The sequence below is a fragment of the Dendrobates tinctorius genome, unplaced genomic scaffold (assembly GCF_039654945.1).
Source record: "Dendrobates tinctorius isolate UK_male_01 unplaced genomic scaffold, ASM3965494v1 ptg000048l, whole genome shotgun sequence".
NCBI lineage: Eukaryota > Metazoa > Chordata > Amphibia > Anura > Dendrobatidae > Dendrobates > Dendrobates tinctorius.
Genome location: NW_027361716.1, coordinates 17,004,744 through 17,026,100, shown reverse-complemented (window position 1 = coordinate 17,026,100; position 21,357 = coordinate 17,004,744). Strand labels below are relative to the sequence as shown.

Here is a 21,357-nt window from a genome sequence, read left to right as displayed (position 1 = left end):
CATTTATCATTCCCCTCTTCAACTCTTGCCAGGGACTCAATGCAGGAAAATTAACCTCCTGTTTCTACATACAGCTTAGAAGGATTCAGCTCGTCAGTTTTAAATCATGTGAATTCATAGACTTAATGGAAAAGGGAAGAATTAGCTGGGCAAAAAGGAACAATGACAAATTGTAAGTACACAGTGCTATGTAATAGGACAACTGCAACATAATAAATAGGATAAAAATGTTGATAAGAGGAATAGGGCTTCTTTAATAGTTGACCGAGGACTGCACTGCTGTGCTGAATGCACTTGAACAAATCATCAAGAGTCAGTGCTGGCAGCTCCCTGTTTTTTGTTTATTATTAATTATGTTATGAATACAGTTGAATATTCATTTCTACTGATTGGTCCAAATGAAATATTGGCGGTACTGTTTCGCATCTACTTCATATCGTTATATACTGTTACCTAAGTTTTTATACAGATGGCAGTGTAACAGTCCTACAGCTTACCATCAGGCAAATAAGAGTGGTAGCAGCCTATACCACTTTTTTATGAGCGGAAGGACCCAAACAGTTATATTTATTTCCGCTGTCGTTATATAACAGACTTCAGTTGGGGGACCCGTATGTCACATGGAACATATGTACGTGTAAAGCAGAAGACTTTAGGCATTTCAAGTGTATTGTTTCTCATCTCTTGTCAGAACGGCAGAGTATTTATATCTGAAATGCATCATTTGCTGTGCCTGGCATTGGCTCTGACCCCTTTCCACAAAAAGGTAGTAGAGTGTCAGAATGGACGCGGAAAGAGGGGGGGATTCAATACGGAAAATGTAATTGTAATGCGCACAATAGCTGATGGACCTGTGCTCTTTTGAAACAGTCAATTACACATGAATGGGGGAGCGGCAGAGTGTTAATGACTACTCCCTTTTTCCTTGGTCTGTAAATAAAAGAGCTGCTGACATTAACATTCCATCAAAGAGATGCACCCTATGAAGCAAATTAACAGCAAAAGGCAGGCCTGCCAAGTCTGCAGAACCCCACATTTCTGTTTTCCTTACAAGTCTATTGACACTTCTTAATCACCCAAGTTGCATGAAGAGCAGAACTAAGGCGATATCTGCCTCTTCCCACCATCACTGGAAACTGTGAACCAGCATTGAGCTGTTTTTATCCATTGCTGCAGACACGACACCCTACATGCAACCTATGAAGAGTTGGCGCCATAGTGTGCCTTTATTACGTAAACCAGGAATGGTGTAAAATACCCACAGTAACGGCGGGACATAGGGATAGTCAACAGCCATACGAGTATTAGGCATGTCTGATTAAATGCACCCAAACCCTTTGTCCCCCTAAAAGATAAGCTGGAGAAAACAAAGGAAAGCCATCATCAGAAAATGAACTTTTGTTAACCCCTTAAGGCCCTCTAATGGATATAGTCATCATGGAGCATGTTTGGGACTTTGGAGCCGGCTCAGAAGCAGAGACCGCTCCACCCAGGGCAGATGACAGCTATATTACAGGCCCGCCGATCGCTGCCCTTAGCCTCTTAAAGACACCATCAATTACATTTAAACAAAAAGGGGAGAACCTCAGATTGGATCCTTCTCTAACAAGCCATAAAACTTGACCTATATTTAATTGAGCAAAATACATCCAAGGTATATATAAAAGTGTTCCTAGCCTGCCTTCTGTGTATATACCTTGAGGAAGACTTCCTATTAGTACTTTCAATAGATGGCACCCCAAACCTTTCCAAAATTTTAAGGTACATACAAGATCTTGGTGGGAGGTGGCTAGTCTAGAGCCATACCTGAAACATATTAGTATACCGTGGTCTCCGTATTTCCCTCTTACCCAACTCACAGAGGATCAGGAATTATTAAGGGGTTGGGAACAATTACTAACTGAAAGCTCATTACAGATGATCAATTAGCTACTAGATTCCAAAAAGAATTTCTCTATAATTAACAAGTCACTTGAAAAAGAAACTGAGCAAATCAAATCTTTGCCACTAACCAAGTTTAAAGATCGTGAAAGTAAAATTACAAAAAAAAAAAAAAAAAAAAGGAGAACTTTAAAAGAATAACTAAAGATTGGAAACACAAGAAATCTATGAGACGTCTTAGGGAATTCCAAACAGGCACTGAATACCAAAAACTATATACGAGACGAGGGTGGTAGTAAAAAATCCAATAGTGATTACTCACTGTCAGAGCCAGAGGAAGCATTCTCTAGCACTAATAAATTATTTTACTTGGAAGATTTCTGGATCAAAAAAGATATTCAATACAAGCAATTCCCATAACAGAGGTGCAATTTCTAAAAGAAAAGAATACATCCCTCCATCTCGCAAACAGAAACATTTGACGGATTTAGTGGTAGTGAGCATCATAGTCACACAACCTCAACAAGTAAAAAACACAAAAAACACACTAGCCCCAAAAAGAAAGATTGCAAGTATGTGAGAAAAGCAGATGGATGTACAGACCTGCGTGAGAAAGCTTTGAAAAAGAGCATGAAAGTTAATAAAAAGTTTCTGCTGCGCTAAATGCTCCCAACAAATTGCATTTTATAAGTATAAAGATAGAAACCAACACATATGATATATGGAGATCACCAATACGCATGATATTGGATAAGAAATATGTACAGAAATAGGAGGGACAGCGTTTGTTATTCCTTATCCAGAAATCACTAACATTAATGATACAGCAGTTAATTTGACAGTTATATAATGAAAAGTTCCTTAGAGAAAATAGAGTCTGTTTTATCGTTCTCAGCTTTGATTTAGAATGTCCCTAAATTCTTTGCCAAGGAAAAGTTAGAAATATTAGACACTTAATATAAAGGAGGAGTTTGCCCTTCATTGGTGCTGCAGCGTATTAGTAACAGTATAACAACCAACACTAAATGATCTTGGATTCTGGTATCCAGGGCCACTACAGGCCGGGGCACCCCTGGCTCTAAACACGCGGCTTCTCTTGTCCTTCCGGGTCTCGCCATTTCACCGCCAGCCTGCGACTGCATCTTTTCCTGGCCTCAGGAGCCATGGACACGACCAGCCTTTCCACGGCACTCGTTAATACATGATCTTTATTATACAAGACTGTCTAAGGTGCATTTGTGTTGGTTGTTCTACTGCTACTTATACGCTGCACAACCAATGAAGAGGAAATGCCTCATTTATATTAATAGCGTCTAGTTAAAATTTCTCACTTGTCCTTGGCAAAGAATATAGGGGGACAATCCAAACCGTAGCTGAGAATGATAAAACAGACTATATTTGCTCTAAGGCACTTTTCATAAATATAACCGTCAAATTAACTTTTATTTCATCAATGTTAGCGTTTTCTGGATAAGGAATAAGAAAAACTTTGTCCCTTTTAATATTTGAGAGGACAAGAGTCTACTGACACCTTGAACGAAATGCTTGCAAAAAATGAGGTTGGTACTTTGATATGTTCTGGACCATTTACATTGATTTAATCAAAGTGTCTAACAACCCCCTTTCTCCATGTATCCGTCTATTGCTAATTTTGTGGATTTAGCTCCAAGAGATCTGGAGAAAATGCACCATTTCCTTAATAGCAGTGACAACAACGTTGCCCCGAAGAACAGAAATACATTGACGATAAAGAGGGTAACATTGTTGTCATGGATAGAAAGCTTTACAACCATATGGTGAAACGTATCCTCTCTGATACAAACATGAGAAATTAAGACAGATCCAGCATCACAATATTTCAATGAACTGAAAAACATACTGGAGGACGGAAAAAGAGCAGGGCTTATTATCAACAAAAAATATAACTATCTTCAATAAACATCCTACCATCGTTATCTTTTATGTACTACCCAAGGTGCATAAGAGCAAGACCAACCACCCTGGGAGGCCAATCGTCTCAGGAACGACTTTATGGACTTTCTAATGGAGAAAGCTAGGGTTTGTGTGGCTTCTTTGTACACTTCCATCATTTTTGAAAGATACAAAGGATGGTGTATGAAAGATTATGTAACTTACAGATTCTGAAAATACATTCAGAGCCAGCCTGGCTGTAGACATGCTATACAGCAGCACTCAACATGATCTCAGAATACAGGTGGTTGAATTTTTACTAAAGTCACGTGGTTCACATCTTTGTGAACATAACTGTTTTGTACTCACTGTTATGTGCTTTATTTATTATTTATTTTTGTTTAATGGGGACACCTTCCACCAACTGAGGGGTACTGCTATTGAGATGGTTTGTGCCCCCTCATGCCACTTTATTCCTGGGTTGGTGGGAGGATCTATCTTTTTACATGACATTTTACTTTGGGCATATATAGATGGTTTTATTTTTTGGGGGATGGGCCTAAATCAGTTCTCTCTGATTTTGTCTACATTCTAAAACAATTAAGTTTACCTAAGAGATAAATGCCAGATTCACACATTTTTTTTAGATCTTACTACCTGGATTGTTAAATCCAACAATATCCAAGCAAAAACTTATAGAAAAGAGACTTCAACTAATAGCTTTCTCCATTGGGACAGTTTCCGACTCCCCCTAAGAAAAGTATCCCAACTGGGCAATACTTAAAGAGTGAGATGATATTGCTCAAGAGAAGATGACTTTTTAGAGGAATATTAAAAGGGAACCTGTCAGCAGGATTGTGCACAGTAACCCACAGACAGTGTCAGGTCAGTGCCGTTATAGGTGCTATTGCACAGTCGCCGCCATCTTGCTAGAGAAAAACAAAATCCTCCAACATAGCAATAGCAGCTATCAGATCACCTCTATATACACTGATAGCTGCTACTGCTACTGCAAAAGGATTTTTTTTTTGTTTTGTTTTTAATAACAGGATTTTTGGGTTGCTTACCGAAAAATCTGTTTCTCTGAGTCTTCACTGGGGGACACAGAGACCATGGGTGTATGCTGCTGCCACTAGGAGGCTGCCAATATGCACAAAAAAAGGTTAGCTCCTCCTCCGCAGTATACACCCCACCAACCGGTAGGAATTTCCTCAGTTAGTGAGAAAGCAGTAGGAGAAGTAACAGAATAGATTGAAACAGGACAACTCAACTGTACATAACCAACAACATAAGAACAGGAGTTGTAGAACATGGGAGGGTGCTGTGTCCCCCAATGAAGACTCCAAGAAACAGATTTTACGGTAAGAAACCCAAAAATCCTGTTTTCTCTATAGCTTCATTGGGGGACACAGAGACCATAGGACGTCCCAAAGCAGTCCCTGGGGAGGGAAAACAAACTTACATCAGGCCAGCGGACTCACCAACACTGCCTGCAGGATCCTTCTACCTAGGCTGGCATCCGCCGAAGCGTAGGTGTGGACCTTGTAGAATTTCACAAACGTGTGAACAGATGACCAGGTTGCAGCTTTGCAAAGTTGCAGCGCGGAAGCTCTGTGGCGCACCGCCCAGGAGGCACCCACTGCCCGGGTAGAGTGAGCTCTAATTCCAGGAGGGGACCACTCGATCCTTGATCCAGTAGGCCTCCAAAATTGCTGATCTGATCCAGCGAGCAATAGTAGCTTTGGAGGACGGCAGACCTTTCCGCGCCCCATCTGGAATGATGAAAAAAAGAGAGTCTGACTTCCTCAAAGGAGTCGTTCTAGCTAGGTAGACTTTCATCGCCCTGACCAAGTCCAGCTTGTTCAAGGAGCGCTCCCGAGGGCGAGTTGGACCCGGACAAAAGGACGGGAGAACAATGTCCTCATTCAGGTGGAAAGTGGACACCACCTTAGGAAGGAAAGAAGGCGGAGGCCGTAGAACTACCTTGTCCTGGTGGAGCACCAAGAAAGGGGAACGACAAGAAAGGGCCGCCAATTCCGACACGCGCCCGATGGAGGTGATGGCTACTAGGAAGGCTACTTTCCATGAAAGGAGAGATAGGGAAACTTCCCTGAGAGGTTCAAAGGGAGGACCTTGCAGAACCTCAAGAACCAGATTAAGATCCCATGGATGTACGGGCGCGCGGTACGGAGGAGCCGCATGAGCCACTCCCTGAAGGAAGGTCTTGACCTGAGGACGGGAGGCCAACGTCCTCTGGAACAAAATGGATAGCGCCGAGACTTGACCTTTTAAAGAGCCGAGGACAAGGCCCGCATCAAGGCCTGCCTGAAGAAACACCAGGACAGCAGGGAGAGAAAAGGACATGGACGGAATGTTATTGGCCTCGCACCAAGTGAAATAGGCTTTCCAAGTACGGTAATAAATTTTGGAAGACTATGGCTTTCTGGCCCGGATCATGGTATGAATAACCCGATCAGAAAAACCCGATCGTTTCAAATCCTCTGTCTCTGTGACATCGGCGGCCGTACCCGCCGATGCCCCTTTAGCGGCGGTGCCCGCCGCAGCTTCCTCTCACCTGCCTCCCCCTGCTCGCGCGTCCTTCCGCGCTGCTTGCCGCTCTGCTGCGGGTAACCGCGCCGGCCTTAGGCCGCGCGCGCGCGTTCCTCCGGCCTCTGTTGGCAGGGGGCGTCGCTAGGGGAGGGTCTGTAGGGCGCACTTCCGGTCTCCGCATATATCAGGCGCCCGCTCCATTCTGAGGGCGCCTGATGATTGTTTGTGACTCGCAGCACCCATCGGCCTCACCTTTTTCAGTGTTCCCTGCCTATCCTTGTTGCTCCGTTGTCTGCCCTGTTCCTGGTCCTTGTCCGTCAGCCTGTCTCCTTCCGTGGTCCTCCCTGTACCTTTCCTGTAGTCTTCCTGCCATCACCTTCTGCCTTCCTCCCCGCTACTCCTGCTCTGTCTGCCAGTCCTCCGAGTCGTCCCTGCTGGCTCCGGCTGTCGCGGTTCCGCCCCCTGTGGTCCTGCCCCTAACGATCCCTGTACAGGGGTCGGTCTTCACCAGGTGCGCTCGGCCCAGGGGCTCCGGATCCGCGATCCAGGGGGTCCACTCTTGGACGTATTGCCAGAGGCGTCACAGTATCATCAGGCCATGGATCCCGCCGGTGCCGCTGCCACCACACAAAAGGAATTACTTTTCCTTCGTGAAAATCAGAGCCGGATAATGTCCTTTATGAAGTCTATGGACACCCGGTTGTCCGCCCTGCAGACCTCTGACCCCGGACACGCTCCCCTCTTAGTCAGCCTTCAGCAGGAGCTCGCGCAGCAGCGCGACGCCCAATCCCACATCTTGGGTTACATGGCATCCGTGGATGACCGATTACAGGCCCTGCAATCCTCTGCTGCCGCTGCAACTTCCTCCCCGGATGTAGCCTCTACCCCGGCTCCCCGTCTGGGCAAACCCCCCAGGTACAGTGGAGATCCCAAGTTATGCCGGGGCTTTTTAAATCAATGCAGGCTACATTTTGAGCTTGCCCCCCTTCAGTACCCCACTGACCGCGCCAAGGTGGCGTTCGTTGTGTCCCATCTCGAGGGTGAGGCCCTGTCCTGGGTAAACCCCTTATGGGAGAGAGATGATCCCGTCGTGTTAAGCATACAGACCTTCTTAGAAACCTTTCGCAAGGTATTCGATGAACCGGGTCGCTTAGCGTCCTCCACTGAGGCCCTTTTTAACCTCCGCCAGGGTTCCCTCACAGTGGGGCAATATGCCATCCGCTTCCGGACCCTCGCTTCTGAGTTGGGGTGGAACAATGAGGCTCTGGTAGGAGCCTTTTGGAGAGGCCTCTCCAGTAAGATCAAGGATGAGCTTGCCGGGCGTGACACTCCCACCACTCTGGAGGACCTTATTTCGCTAGCCACTCGCATAGACCTCCGCTTTCAGGAGCGCGCTCGAGAGGCAGTCGGAGAGAGGAGGTCCTTTAGGCTGTATCAGGCCCCTGTCCCCCGTTTCCCGGTATCTCCCGTTAGCACCGCTCCTGAGCCTATGCAGGTCGATCGTGTCAGGCTGTCCGAGCAACGCCGCAGGGAGAGGATGACCAAGGGTCTCTGCCTGTACTGTGGGGGTGCCAACCATTTTGTGCGTACTTGTCCGGAGAAGCCAGAGAGATCGGGAAATGCCTCCACCTAGGTCAGGTAAGAGAGGACCCCCTAGGTGATCAAAATTCCTCTCTTCCCCTTACCCTTTCTGCTTTGCTAATTACAGGTCGGGGGCGTGGATCTGTGGAGGCGTATGTGGACTCGGGTGCTGCCGGTAATTTCATCCGCCAGGAGGAGGTTGATAAACTCCAGATTCCGATGTTGGTATTGAAGAACCCTCGCGCTATTTCCTCCGTTGACGGTAAACCTTTACCCGGACTCATCACCATGGTTACCGCCGAAGTAGACCTTCAAATCGGAGCTCTCCACCTCGAGAAGATTGCCTTCTATGTCTTGCCACAACTAGCCCATGCTGTTCTCCTAGGGCTTCCCTGGCTCAGACGGCACGAGCCTGTGATTGACTGGCGCTCTGGGGAAGTTCTCCGTTGGGGGCACTCCTGCCAGGAGCACTGCCTACGGGCTCTCACGCGTCCCCGTCCATGCTTGAAGCCTGCCGACCTCCCGGGTCTACCCGCACCCTATCACACGTTTGCCGACGTGTTTAGCAAGAAGGAGGCGGATTCCTTACCCCCTCATCGCTCCTATGACTGCCCTATCGACCTAGTTCCTGGTGCCACTCCTCCCAGAGGGAGAACTTATCCTTTGTCCCCAGCAGAGACCTCGGCTATGTCGGAATATATACAGGAAAATCTGGCCAAGGGGTTCATCCGGAAGTCCTCGTCCCCTGCGGGCGCAGGCTTCTTCTTCGTCCGGAAGAAAGATGGGTCCCTGCGACCTTGTATTGATTACCGGGGCCTGAACAACATCACGGTTAAAAACCGGTACCCGCTCCCGCTGATTCCTGAACTCTTCGACCGGCTGAGGGGGGCCAGAATCTTCACGAAGTTGGATCTGCGGGGAGCTTACAACTTAGTCCGAATCCGAGCGGGGGACGAGTGGAAGACGGCCTTCAATACCCGGGACGGCCATTATGAATACTTGGTCATGCCGTTCGGTCTCTGCAATGCTCCAGCGGTGTTTCAGGAATTCGTAAATGAGGTGTTCCGAGACCTACTCTATTCCTGCGTGGTGGTGTATTTGGACGATATCCTCGTTTTCTCGACCGACCTCTCCTCCCATCGGAGAAGTGTACGCATGGTCCTGCAGCGCCTTCGAGAAAATCGTCTTTACGCCAAGATCGAGAAGTGCCTTTTTGAGCAAACAGCCTTACCCTTCTTGGGGTATATCATCACGGAGTCCGGTCTTAGGATGGATCCGGAGAAGCTGTCCGCGGTACTCCAGTGGCCTCGTCCAGTTGGCATAAAGGCCATCCAGCGTTTCCTCGGCTTCGCTAATTATTACCGGCAGTTTGTACCCCACTTCTCTACAGTCACCAAGCCCATTACGATCCTGACCCGTAAGGGGACGAAGCCTAACGTCTGGCCTTCTGAAGCCGAGGACGCCTTTCTGACCCTGAAGCGCTCGTTTGCCTCTGCTCCGATCTTACACCGTCCAGTGGCTAGTAGGCCCTTCATCCTGGAAGTTGACGCCTCCTCCACTGGAGCTGGGGCAGTTCTCTCCCAACAGGCTCCATCTGGACGTCTTGTCCCCTGCGGGTTCTTCTCCAAATCCTTTTCTCCCGCGGAGTGCAACTACTCCATTGGGGACCGGGAATTATTGGCCATTAAGATGGCGCTGGAGGAATGGCGATATCTGCTCGAGGGGGCAGTGCACCCCTTTACTATCTTCACGGACCACAAAAACCTGGCCTACTTGCAATCTGCCCAGAGACTCAACTCCAGACAAGCCAGGTGGGCTCTGTATTTTTCCCGTTTTGAGTTTAAGCTCCATTTCCGGCCCGGCAGTAAGAACATCAAAGCTGACGCGCTTTCCAGGTCTTTGCAGCCACCAGAGAAGGAGGAGGACCCATCTTATATCATCGAGCCGGCTAAAGTTATCTCCGTGGCTCCCGTGAGGTTCTCTGACCCTCCGCCTGGCAAGACCTTCGTTCCTCCAAACAAACGTCTGGAAGTACTGCGCTGGGGTCATTCTTCCAAGGTTGCTGGGCACGTTGGGATTAAGAAGACTCTTTTGCTTCTGTCCCGGTATTACTGGTGGTCCTCTCTCCACCAGGATGCAAAGGACTTTGTAGCCTCCTGCAGGACTTGTGCTCAGAACAAGATTCCAAGGACTCTGCCCTCCGGCCTCCTTCATCCGTTGCCTGTGCCAGAGGCTCCTTGGCAGCAAATCGCCATGGACTTCGTGACTGATCTGCCCCGCTCTGCAGGATGCACTACCATCTTGGTCGTCGCTGACCGCTTTTCCAAAATGGCCCATTTTATTCCCCTGGTCGGACTGCCATCTGCTCCAAAGTTGGCCGAAATCTTTATCCACCACGTGTTCCGGCTACATGGTCTCCCTCTGCGAATCGTGACCGATCGTGGGGTCCAGTTTACTTCCCGATTCTGGAGGGCCCTCTGTCGGCTCCTGGGCACGTCTCTCGACTTCTCCTCAGCGTATCATCCTCAAACCAACGGCCAAGTGGAACGGATTAACCAAATTCTGACCACCTACCTACGTCACTTTTCTAACGCCCATCAAGATAATTGGGTCTCTCTTCTTCCTTGGGCGGAATTCGCTCATAATAATCATTCCAGCGAATCAACGTCCAAGACACCGTTCTTTGTGGTAACTGGGCTAAATCCTGGGGTTCCATTGCCCTTTTCCGCATCATCCGGAGTTCCTGCAGCAGACACTCTCGCCAAGGAGTTTTCACAAATTTGGAAGGAGACCAGAGAGGCGCTCGAGCTGGCCAACGTCCGAATTAAGAGACACGCGGACAAAAGACGAAGGGATCTACCCCCGTACCAGCCCGGGGACAAAGTCTGGCTTTCTACCAAACATATCCGCCTGAAGGCCCCTGCTTACAAATTAAGTCCTCGGTACATCGGGCCTTTTGAAATACTTGGGCGCATTAACAAGGTAGCCTACAAATTGAGGTTGCCGGCGTCACTCCGGGTCCCTAACGCCTTCCATATCTCGCTCCTCAAACCTGTGGTCTTGAATCGGTTCCAACCAACCTCCATGTCTTCTCCCTCGCCCATTTGTTCTAACAATGTCTTTGAAGTAAAGGACATCCTGGCTATGAAAAGGGTCAAGGGTAAAACTCTTTTTCTTATCGACTGGAAGGGTTTTGGCCCAGAGGAGAGGTCCTGGGAGCCCCGAGAAAATGTCGATGCCCCCCTTATCATGAAAAGATTTCTGACCAGCCTCAGAAGGAGAGGGCATATGGGAGGGGGTACTGTGACATCGGCGGCCGTACCCGCCGATGCCCCTTTAGCGGCGGTGCCCGCCGCAGCTTCCTCTCACCTGCCTCCCCCTGCTCGCGCGTCCTTCCGCGCTGCTTGCCGCTCTGCTGCGGGTAACCGCGCCGGCCTTAGGCCGCGCGCGCGCGTTCCTCCGGCCTCTGTTGGCAGGGGGCGTCGCTAGGGGAGGGTCTGTAGGGCGCACTTCCGGTCTCCGCATATATCAGGCGCCCGCTCCATTCTGAGGGCGCCTGATGATTGTTTGTGACTCGCAGCACCCATCGGCCTCACCTTTTTCAGTGTTCCCTGCCTATCCTTGTTGCTCCGTTGTCTGCCCTGTTCCTGGTCCTTGTCCGTCAGCCTGTCTCCTTCCGTGGTCCTCCCTGTACCTTTCCTGTAGTCTTCCTGCCATCACCTTCTGCCTTCCTCCCCGCTACTCCTGCTCTGTCTGCCAGTCCTCCGAGTCGTCCCTGCTGGCTCCGGCTGTCGCGGTTCCGCCCCCTGTGGTCCTGCCCCTAACGATCCCTGTACAGGGGTCGGTCTTCACCAGGTGCGCTCGGCCCAGGGGCTCCGGATCCGCGATCCAGGGGGTCCACTCTTGGACGTATTGCCAGAGGCGTCACAGTCTCAACAGCCATGCCATCAAATTGAGCGGCCGAGAATTGGGGTGGCAAATCGGGCCCTGAGACAGCAGATCTGCCCTGTCTGGAAGCTTCCAGGGGGCGTCCGCGAGAAGGTTGACGATGTCCGCGAACCAAGATCTTCTGGGCCAATTCAGGGCGATGAGAATGACTGGAATTCCTTCTGCTTTGATTTTCTTCAACAGCTTGGGAAGAAGGGGAAGGGGAGGGAACAGGTAGGGGAGCTCGAACTGAGACCAAGGAATGGTCATAGCGTCGGCGCCCACGGCGAGAGGATCTCGAGCCCTGGATACAAACTGTGGGACTTTCCTGTTGAGGCGAGACGCCAGCAGGTCTACGTCCGGAGTTCCCCAACGACGGCAAAGCTGATGAAATACATCCGGATGTAAGGACCACTCTCCCGCCACGAGACCCTCGCGGCTGAGAAAAATCGGCGGCCCAGTTGTCCATGCCGGGAATGTGCACCGCGGATATTGCTGGGACTGAAACCTCTGCCCAGTGAAGAATTTTGGACACTTCCGCTACGGCTGAGGCACTCCGTGTCCTCCCCTGGTGGTTACCATATGCCACCGCTGTGGCATTGTACGTCTGAATACGGATTGGCAGGCCCCTGAGAAGTCTCTCCCAGTGAACGAGAGACAGATCGCCCATACCTCGAGGACGTTGATCGGCAGAGCTGTCTCGAGTCGACCACCGACCCTGAACAGTGTGATTGCGAAACACTGCCCCCCAGCCGAGGAGGCTGGCATCCGTTGTCACAATCTGCCAGTGAATGGGAAGGAATGACCGTCCTAGGGCAATGAGAGGTGACGTCCGCCACCAAATGAGGGACTGCCTGGCCCGGTATGAAAGGCGAATTGGACGATCCAGAGAAAAAACAGACCTGTTCCAACGAGACAGGATGGCCTGTTGGAGGGGGTCCGGAGTGAAATTGAGCAAAGGGAATCGCTTCTGTCAACGCCACCATCTTTCCTAGAACTTTCATGGTTGTCCGGAGAGATGGAAGTCGTGTGGTCTGCAGCGATCGTACATCTCTCTGCAGGGAAACTATCTTCTCCTATGGGAGAAAAACCCTCGATCGACGAGTGTCGAACAATAGGCCCAGAAACACCAGACGTTGTGTCGGAACAAGGCAAGACTTCTTTTTGTTGACGAGCCACCCAAAATTGGACGGTGTCGAGGACGATGGTAAGACTTTGGCGAGCCTGGTGAAAAGACGGAGCTTTGATCTGAATGTCGTCGAGGTACGGAAAAAGAACGAGACCTCCGATTCTCAACAAGGCCATCAACGCCGCCATGATCTTTGTGAAAACTCTGGGTGCGGTGGCGAGACCGAACGGCAGTGCAACGAACTGGTAGTGGTCCTGGTGAATCGCAGGAATCTCTGATGCCCGGGAAAGATGGGAACATGTAGATAGGAATCTTGAATGTCTATTGAACACATTAACTCCTGCGCCTCCATGGAAGCAATTACCGACCGAAGAGACTCCATCCTGAAATGACGCACTCGGACTCTCTTGTTCAGTAACTTGAGATCCAGGATGGGACGAACTGCACAGTCTTTTTTCGGCACTACAAATAGGTTTGAATAAAACCCTGTGAAACATTCTGATGTAGGAACGGGCACAATCACCCTGGAACTGAGGAGAGAGGCAATGGATGCAAAGAAACCCGGAACTAAGGCAGGGTCTTTTGAAGGTCGGAACTCGAAGAAACGATCCCGGGGACGAGAAACAAACTATCTTGTATCCTGAGGATACAACTTCCAGGACCCAAACGTCCTCTACTGAGGCAAGCCAGACGTCTCTGAAGAAAAGGAGGAGTCGACCGCCCAGTTGGGAAGGACCCTCGGGAATTCGTTGATAGTCATGCTGATGTGGACCGACCAGATCTGGACCTGGAGGATCTGCCCTGGGAGGAATTAGATCACCATGATGGAGTGGGTCTGAAGGAGACCTTCTTTCCATCCTGGCGTGCCTGCGGCCTCTGTTGGTTAGAAAAGTTTTCTGCTGTAGCGAAGCGGTGGAAAGACCGAAATGGCCGAAACTGACACCTTAGCGGAGGCCTACAAGGCTTGGACTGAGGGAGGAGGGAACTTGTGCCTCCAGTGGCGTCCTTAATAATCTAGTCCAGCTGGAATCCAAAGAGACGCGCTCCCTGAAAAGGCAGATTGGTAAGGGACTTTTTTGAAGACAAATCCACCTGCCAAGCCTTGAGCCAAATTGTACGCCGGATTGCCACCACGTTGCTGGACGCCTGAGCCGTGCAAGACGCGGCATCTAAGGAGTCAGAGAGCAGATAATCCCCTGCATGGGAGATCTGGTTAGCCAGTTCGGCCAATTGCTCCGGTTGGGCTTTATCTAGGATGCCCTTGCGGAGATCCTCCGCCCAAGTAGCTATGGCCTTTGCTACCCAAGATGAAGCGAAGGCTGGGCTTAGCGCCGCCGCAGCCGCATCGAACGCTGACTTTGCTAAGGATTCTATAATTCTGTCATTAGAATCCTTTAGCGACGCCACACCTGAAATCGGGAGAACCATGTTGTTAGATAGTCTGAACACGGGAGCGTCTATAGAGGGGGAAGCCGACCAGTTGTCGGTGAGCTCTTTTGAAAATGGATACAGCACGTCGAGGCGCTTCCCTCTTTGAAAGCGTCTGGTCGGATTTTCTCTCTCCCTGGTAAGGATCTTGCCAAACTCAGAGTGGGAGGCGAAGACTCTGGAAGGCGTTTCTGCCCGTCTGAATGAAACCTCCTGATCTGAGGGTTTCACAGGGGAGTCTGTGATTATAAAGGTGTGGTTAATCGCAGAAATGAGGTTCTGTACCGTAACCTTCATGTCCGCGTCCTGGTCCGAATCCAGCTCTAAAATCTCTTCGGATGACGCATCCTTGAACGCTTCACCTGACTCGGGTGGAGGCATGGGAAGGCGACTTCTGGGAAGGACTATGTGGAGAGAACAGGTCAGAAGAGAATTCCGGCTGGAGATCCTGCCTGGATCTTTTGCGGCTTCTGCTGGCTGGCTCAGATGGAACCCCTTGCGACCTGCTGGACCCTGCAGAAGTGTCCAGGGGCAACTTATCAAGAACGGCCACTAGGGACTGAGACACCCTGGTGAGGTCCACCACTGATTGTGATAGAGAAGAGGCCCAGCCAGGAATGGGAAGGGGGGGGGGGGGTTCACTCACGTGGCGCAATAGATGGTTCCTGGACGGTATCAGGCTGAATGGGATTACTGCAGTCTAAGCAGAGGGGAGTGGGCTGACGTGACGGAAGTTTGCGATTATAAGAGGAACCTGCAAAGAACTTGACCAAAGTTCCAGTGGATGCTGGCGGACGGGTACGTTCCGGCTTGGGGTTAGACATAATGAAAGAAAAGAAAGAACCCTGAGGAGATGCCGGAAGGTTGGGGGACAGAAGGCCGAGGAGGGTGTCAGTCTGCAGTTGCAGAGCTACTCACGGTCTGGTGTCCAGAAAGGTGATGTGCCCAGCTCGTCTGAGCTGCAGGACCGCAGTAGAGGATAACGAGTGACCCCTTTCCGCTGTTCAGTGTCAAAGGCGTCCGGCTGACAGGCTGCAAAGATGGCGGCAGCCTGAGGTAAAAGGAACGCGCGGTTCAGGAGAGAAGAAGGGCGGAGCTAGCCGCCTGACCCAAAGAGAAGACCGCCTGCTGCCCAGCTACAGGCTAGGAGGGTGGGTGGTCCTAGAACAGGAGGGAGAGCAGCCCACCTATGAGAGACGGCGGGGGCGTGGCCGCGACGGCCCGAAATGAAGCCAGGGACTAAATTAGTATCGGCGGCCGCCTGTCAGCGTGGAAGTCCTGCAGCGCTGCCGTGGCCACCCAAGAAGAAACCGCCGCCCAAAAAAAAAAAAAAAGCCCTCAAGATACGCCCACATAAGAATGAAGGCGGGGGAACAAGGCCGGCACCGCAGCCTGGCACGTGGCGCAATAGAAAGTGCGGCGGCCGCCAGGAGGCGAAGGCAGCTGAGGACCCTGCGGCACTGCCCTGTGCTGCTCCGAAGAATCCTCCAGTGAGGTCTTCAATAAGGTACCTTGTAAATCCATCGCTGTCTTAGTCTATTTTCCCCGTGTCCGTGCCTCGTCCGACCGACAGGCTCTGGTAGGCGAGTGGGTGGGAGGCGGGGGGCAAGGACCATCCGTATAGCTGGCACTCACCTGTGCAAAGCTCCTGGTCCTGCTGCGGAGAGCTATGAGGATACGGGGTGGCAGTACACACCGTACTCAGTCTCTTTGTGGGAGTACAGTAGTGACTGATCACACTGTATCCCTCCGGGACCCTGAAAAGGAACAACGCACACCGAGGTAGATATGGGTCTAATAAAAGACCCGTGTCCACCTCCTACTGACACGAAGCTAAAACTGAGGAAATTCCTGCCGGTTGGTGGGGTGTATACTGCGGAGGAGGAGCTAACCTTTTTTTGTGCATAGTGTCAGCAGCATACACCCATGATCTCTGTGTCCCCCAATGAAGCGATAGAGAAATTAGGATATCCTCAACCACATTTATTATTAACACATTACACATGCAATTATGCTTCAGCGCAAGTGCCACGGCTGGGGTCTGCCTGCAAAATGTTTTTTTTCTTCATTATGTACATACAGCTCTGGTAAAAATTAAGAGACCAATGTAAAATGTTCAGTTTGTCTGATTTTTCTCTTTATAGGAATATTTGAGTAAAATGTAAACTATTGACATGTCTCCGAATTTACAAGCAATGAATTTTGTATTTATTTTCAGAAAATGAGAAATTGTGAAAACAAAAAATACAGTGCTTGCAGACCTCAAATAATGCTAACAAAACAAGTTCATAATCATTTAGAAACAACAAGACTAATGTTTTAATTCCGGAAGAGTTCAGAAATCAATATTTTGTGGAACAATCATGATTGTTAATCACAGCTTTAATGCGTCTTGGCATGCTTTCCACCAGTCTTTTACACTGCTTTTGGGTGACCTTATGCCACTCCTGGTACAAAAATGTAAGCAGTTCTTCTCTGTTTGAGGCTTGTGACTATCCATCTTCCTCTTGATTACATTCCAGAGGTTTTCAATGCGGTTCAGGTCTGGAGATTGGGCTGGCCATGACAGTGATTTGATGTGGTGGTCCTTCATCCACACATTGACCTAGCTGTGTGGCATGGCGCATTGTCCTGCTGGAAAAACCAGTCCTCAGAGTTGGGGAACATTGCCTGAGCAGAGGGAATCAACTGTTTTTCCAAGATAACCTTGTATGCGGCTTGATTCATATATCCTTCGCAAAGATTAACCTGCCCAATTCCAGCCTTGCTGAAGCATCCCCAGATCATCACCGATCCGCCACCAAATTTCACAGTGGGTGCAAGACACTGTGGCTTGTACTCCTCTCCAGGTCTCAGTCTAACGATTAGATGATCAGGTGTTGGGCAAAGCTGAAAATTAGACTCAGAGAAGAATACCTTACTCCAGTCCTCTATGGTCCAATCCTTATGGTCTTTGGCCAACTTCAGCCTGGCTCTCCTTTGCTTCTCATTGATTAAATGCTTTTTTCTAGCTTTACATGACTTGAGTCCTGCCTCTAACAGCCTGTTACGTACTGTTCCTGTCGTACACGTCACCCCAGCTGCCATTTGCCTTTGCTTTTGTAGGTCATTTGATGTCATCCTGTGGTTGCTGAGTGACATTCAAACAAGATGACGGTCATCCCGGCCAGTGGAGAGTCGTTTTCGCCCTCTGCTGGTATGTAGCTTTGTTGTCCCCAATGTCTGCTGCTTGACCTTGTTGTAATGGAGTGCCTTCTTAGAAATTTTAATGATGGAGGCAACATTGTACCCCTCTGCTAGTAAAGCCAGAATTGAGCCCTTCTTTACCTCACTCAAGACTTTTCTTTTCAACTCCTTTGGCATGGATAAGAGTTAGTTTTTTTATTCCTTTTACTTTTGGGATATTACTAGCACTTGTTTTGCCATCCAGCTTGTCCTATTGCAAGAGGATTGTGAACATCACCGCAGTTTTTCATACTTTCCTTCGTTAAATAAGATTTGGTTCAGGTGACCACCTAATCAGAAGCACATTAAGTAGAATGAGGTGTACTCTGGTTGGAATTCAACTGACACTGGAATGGAATGGCTGTCAGACATGTAGAGAAGCTGATTTTTATAAAACTGTGCAGTGGTCTCTTAATTTTTGCGAGATCTGTATATTTATTATGCGATTTAGGGGGCAGGTCACTGAGGGATCAGTGACCTGCCATCAGTATGAATAGCTAAGCAGAGCACCACATGAAGCTCCCCCCACCCACAGGCCACCCCAGAACATGGGCATATCATTAACGCAAAACTGTAAATAAAGATTAAACCACAATACAGATTTCATCAACCAAAATATTATTGTAATCAGTATAACGTCACCGAACTGACACTGTGTAGGTTACTGTGCACAATCCTGCTGACAGGTTCCCTTTAAAGAGGAAAATCAAGTTGTGTTAAATGTATCTAACGTAATTATATATTATAGCTATCGATACTTATAGATATACACACACACATATACACATCTGTTCTAAACCAACAAAAAAGGGAAAGATAAGTCTCTATGGATCCAGTTAAAGGGAATCAGCCACTATTTTTTGCCATTTAATTTGAGGGCACTATAATGATATAATGTAGTGGACGCCGATTCCAGTGTTGTGTCACTTACTGAGCTGTGTTTTAATAAGATCAATATTTTATTAGCAGGAGAACGTCACTGGAGGACTAGTTGTCTCATGCCATATAGCCGTCCTGCTCTAACACCCGCCCATCACTGATTAAAAGATATCTGTCAATATACAGCGTATATAGAAAGCTGCCAATCCGTGGCGTGGAGGGGGTTATACACAGCTCAGTATTTGAGCTCTGCTAGATCCGGAGCAGAGAGAACAGGGATTTTATCAGAACTGTTGCACCCAGTAAACTTAACGATACATCACTGGAATCACAGACTCTGCCCCTACATCACGTTACTCCTAGATTACATGCTGATAGTTTCCCTTTAATGAGAGACCCATCTTAAGAAAATTACCTCAAAAACAGAGATGGGAACATATTCTTATATAATGTTTCAAAATAAATAAATTATTAACATAAAGGCACTTAACAGATCATAAATTCACTTACCGAGTGAGTCTATGAAATCTTTGTTATTCTGATAAAACTTGACATATGAAGAAAGTTTAGCACTCACGAATATCGTCAGGAGCTAAAACCAAACAAAACATTGGTCTTAATAATTTTTGAAAGGGTTAAGGATGATGTATATCATACGTAGTTTCCACACTCTAAACTCATGCCCGCACTTTTCAGATAAGGATTATGCTTGGTTTCTATTACAGAAATGGCTTAATCTTTACAGTAGACAAGGACATGTAAAATAAGGATTATACAAGATCAACAATCACTCAATTAAAAAGTCTGTCCAGGACTTTAATAGTAAGTTATCAATATCAGTTCAGTGTGGATCCGATACCCAGCCTAGAGAAGGATGAACCCAAATAGTAAAGTTCGGGCACGGAACCCAAAACACGGACTTCACCTGGAAGTCTGTGTTACTGTTCGGCCCATGCAGACAGCGCGAGAAACACCTGCGGCTCTGATCCGCTGTAAAATTAATACCACCGGTACAAGTGAATGCCGTTCCCACGCTGTCAGATGACCACGTGAGTCTGCAGCTGTGCCCGGAGGTAAAACGCTTACTTCCGGTCACTGGCATCGGCTGATGGGACTACTTAATTTATTTATTAGTAGCAGCAGGTGTAGGCTGAAGGGAAGTAGTAGTTCCATCAGCCGACGCCAGTGACCGGAGCTAAACTTTTAACCTCCGATAACAGCTGCGGGCTCATGCTGTCATTTGAAATATGGGGGAACTGCAGATCTCTGACCAGCGATAATGGTTTTACTGCTGATCAGAGGCAGTGTTTGCCGCGCTGTCATGCACGACAATGTGGCAAACACTGGATGTTTGGGCCCCCCATTCAAGTGAATGGGGTACGGGTTCTGCTCTGGTACCCAAACCTTTTTTTTTTTTCAACTGCTCGGCTGAAGCTGAACATCCAGGAATTCATCCATCGCTACCTAGCAACCCTCAGCATGACCTGAAAAGCTGATTAGAAGTGATGTTGCTGCCCCACTAATCTGATACAGACTATTGTAGTCCTGGAGAACCCATTTAACAAGTACCACAATTCATTTCTCCAGAATTCATATTAGGAGAACAAGAAACTACATACATCATGAATGAGCTCGCCTTCCAAAAATTTCACTGGTTTCAAAGCTAGAAGGTGGTCAAGCAAGAATGTCTTGGGATCCTTCAATGCTCTCACAATGCATCTAAATCAAATAAAAATAAAAAGACTTTGTAAAAGAGAAGCAAATTACAGACAACATACCCAAAAGTGACACCATTCTAATAAATGCACCCCTCAAACTGCTTAAAACCACATTCAAGAAGAGTATTAACCCATGAGGTGCTTCACAGGAATTAAAGGGGTTGTCCACTAATAGGACTACCCCTTCTCATTCCCTACGCTTGACCCCAATAAAATAAGTGAGCCAATACTCCTCCCATGCTGGAGCCATTCCTGCAGTGTTGGCACTTGCGGTCCCGGGGCTCTCGTGCCGTTATATGACACATGGTGTCCAGCGCCCACAGCTGGTGTCACTGTTCCCGCCTTTGGACAAATTAAACATGAAGAGGAAGTCAGATAAGCTGCAGCCTGGACTTCCTCTTCATGTTCAATTTGACAGAAGTTTGGGACAGTGACGCCACCGCACAGTGAAGCAACGGCCCAGGAGGAGAGTATTGGCTTTTTTATTTTATTGAGGGCAAGCATGGGGAATGATAAGAGGTTGTCCTAGTAGTGGACAACCCCTTAAAGGAATGTTGAAATAAAAAAAAAAAAAAAAAAAAAAAAGAACATTTTTCACAAAAGTGTTAGTTTAGCCCCTCATTTTTTTATTTTTACAAGGGTAACAGGAGGAAATGGACCATAAAATTTGTAGTGCAGTTTCTCCTGAGTACGTTAATACTCATATCGGGTAAAATTAGTATGGGCACAGGGCAAGGCTCAGAAGGGAATGAGCGCCATTTGACTTTTGGGGTGCAAAATTGTCTGTATTATCTGTATTAGATAGCAGATGCCATGTCGTGTTTGCAGAACCCCCTGATGTGCCTAAACAGTGGAAACCCCTCACAACTTGACCCCATTTTGGAAACTAAACCCCTTAAGGAACTTATCTAGAAAGGTGGTGGGTACGTCGAATCCACATGTGCTTCGTGAAATTTTAAAACATTGGACTAAAAATTATGTTTTTCCCCCTAAATTTTTCATTTTCACAAAGGTAACAGGAGAAAATGGGCCACAATTTGTTGTGCAATTTCTCCTGGGTACAAGGATATCCAATATCTGCTCAGAAACTAAACCGCTTAAAGAATTCCTCTAAGGGTTTACTCAGAA

General features: G+C 48.3%; 1 protein-coding gene across 1 annotated transcript in view; it reads right to left on the bottom strand.

Annotated features, from left to right (window-relative positions):
- The window catches only part of EIF3M (eukaryotic translation initiation factor 3 subunit M), a 42,488-nt gene that overhangs the window by 8,845 nt on the left and 12,286 nt on the right, over positions 1-21,357 (bottom strand). Inside the window, exons 7-8 of the mRNA XM_073576325.1 lie at positions 20,131-20,230; positions 19,022-19,103 (exon numbers count right to left, since the gene is read on the bottom strand). Of these exons, the coding sequence (XP_073432426.1) occupies positions 19,022-19,103; positions 20,131-20,230 (182 nt within the window). The remainder of the gene's footprint in view (positions 1-19,021; positions 19,104-20,130; positions 20,231-21,357) is intronic.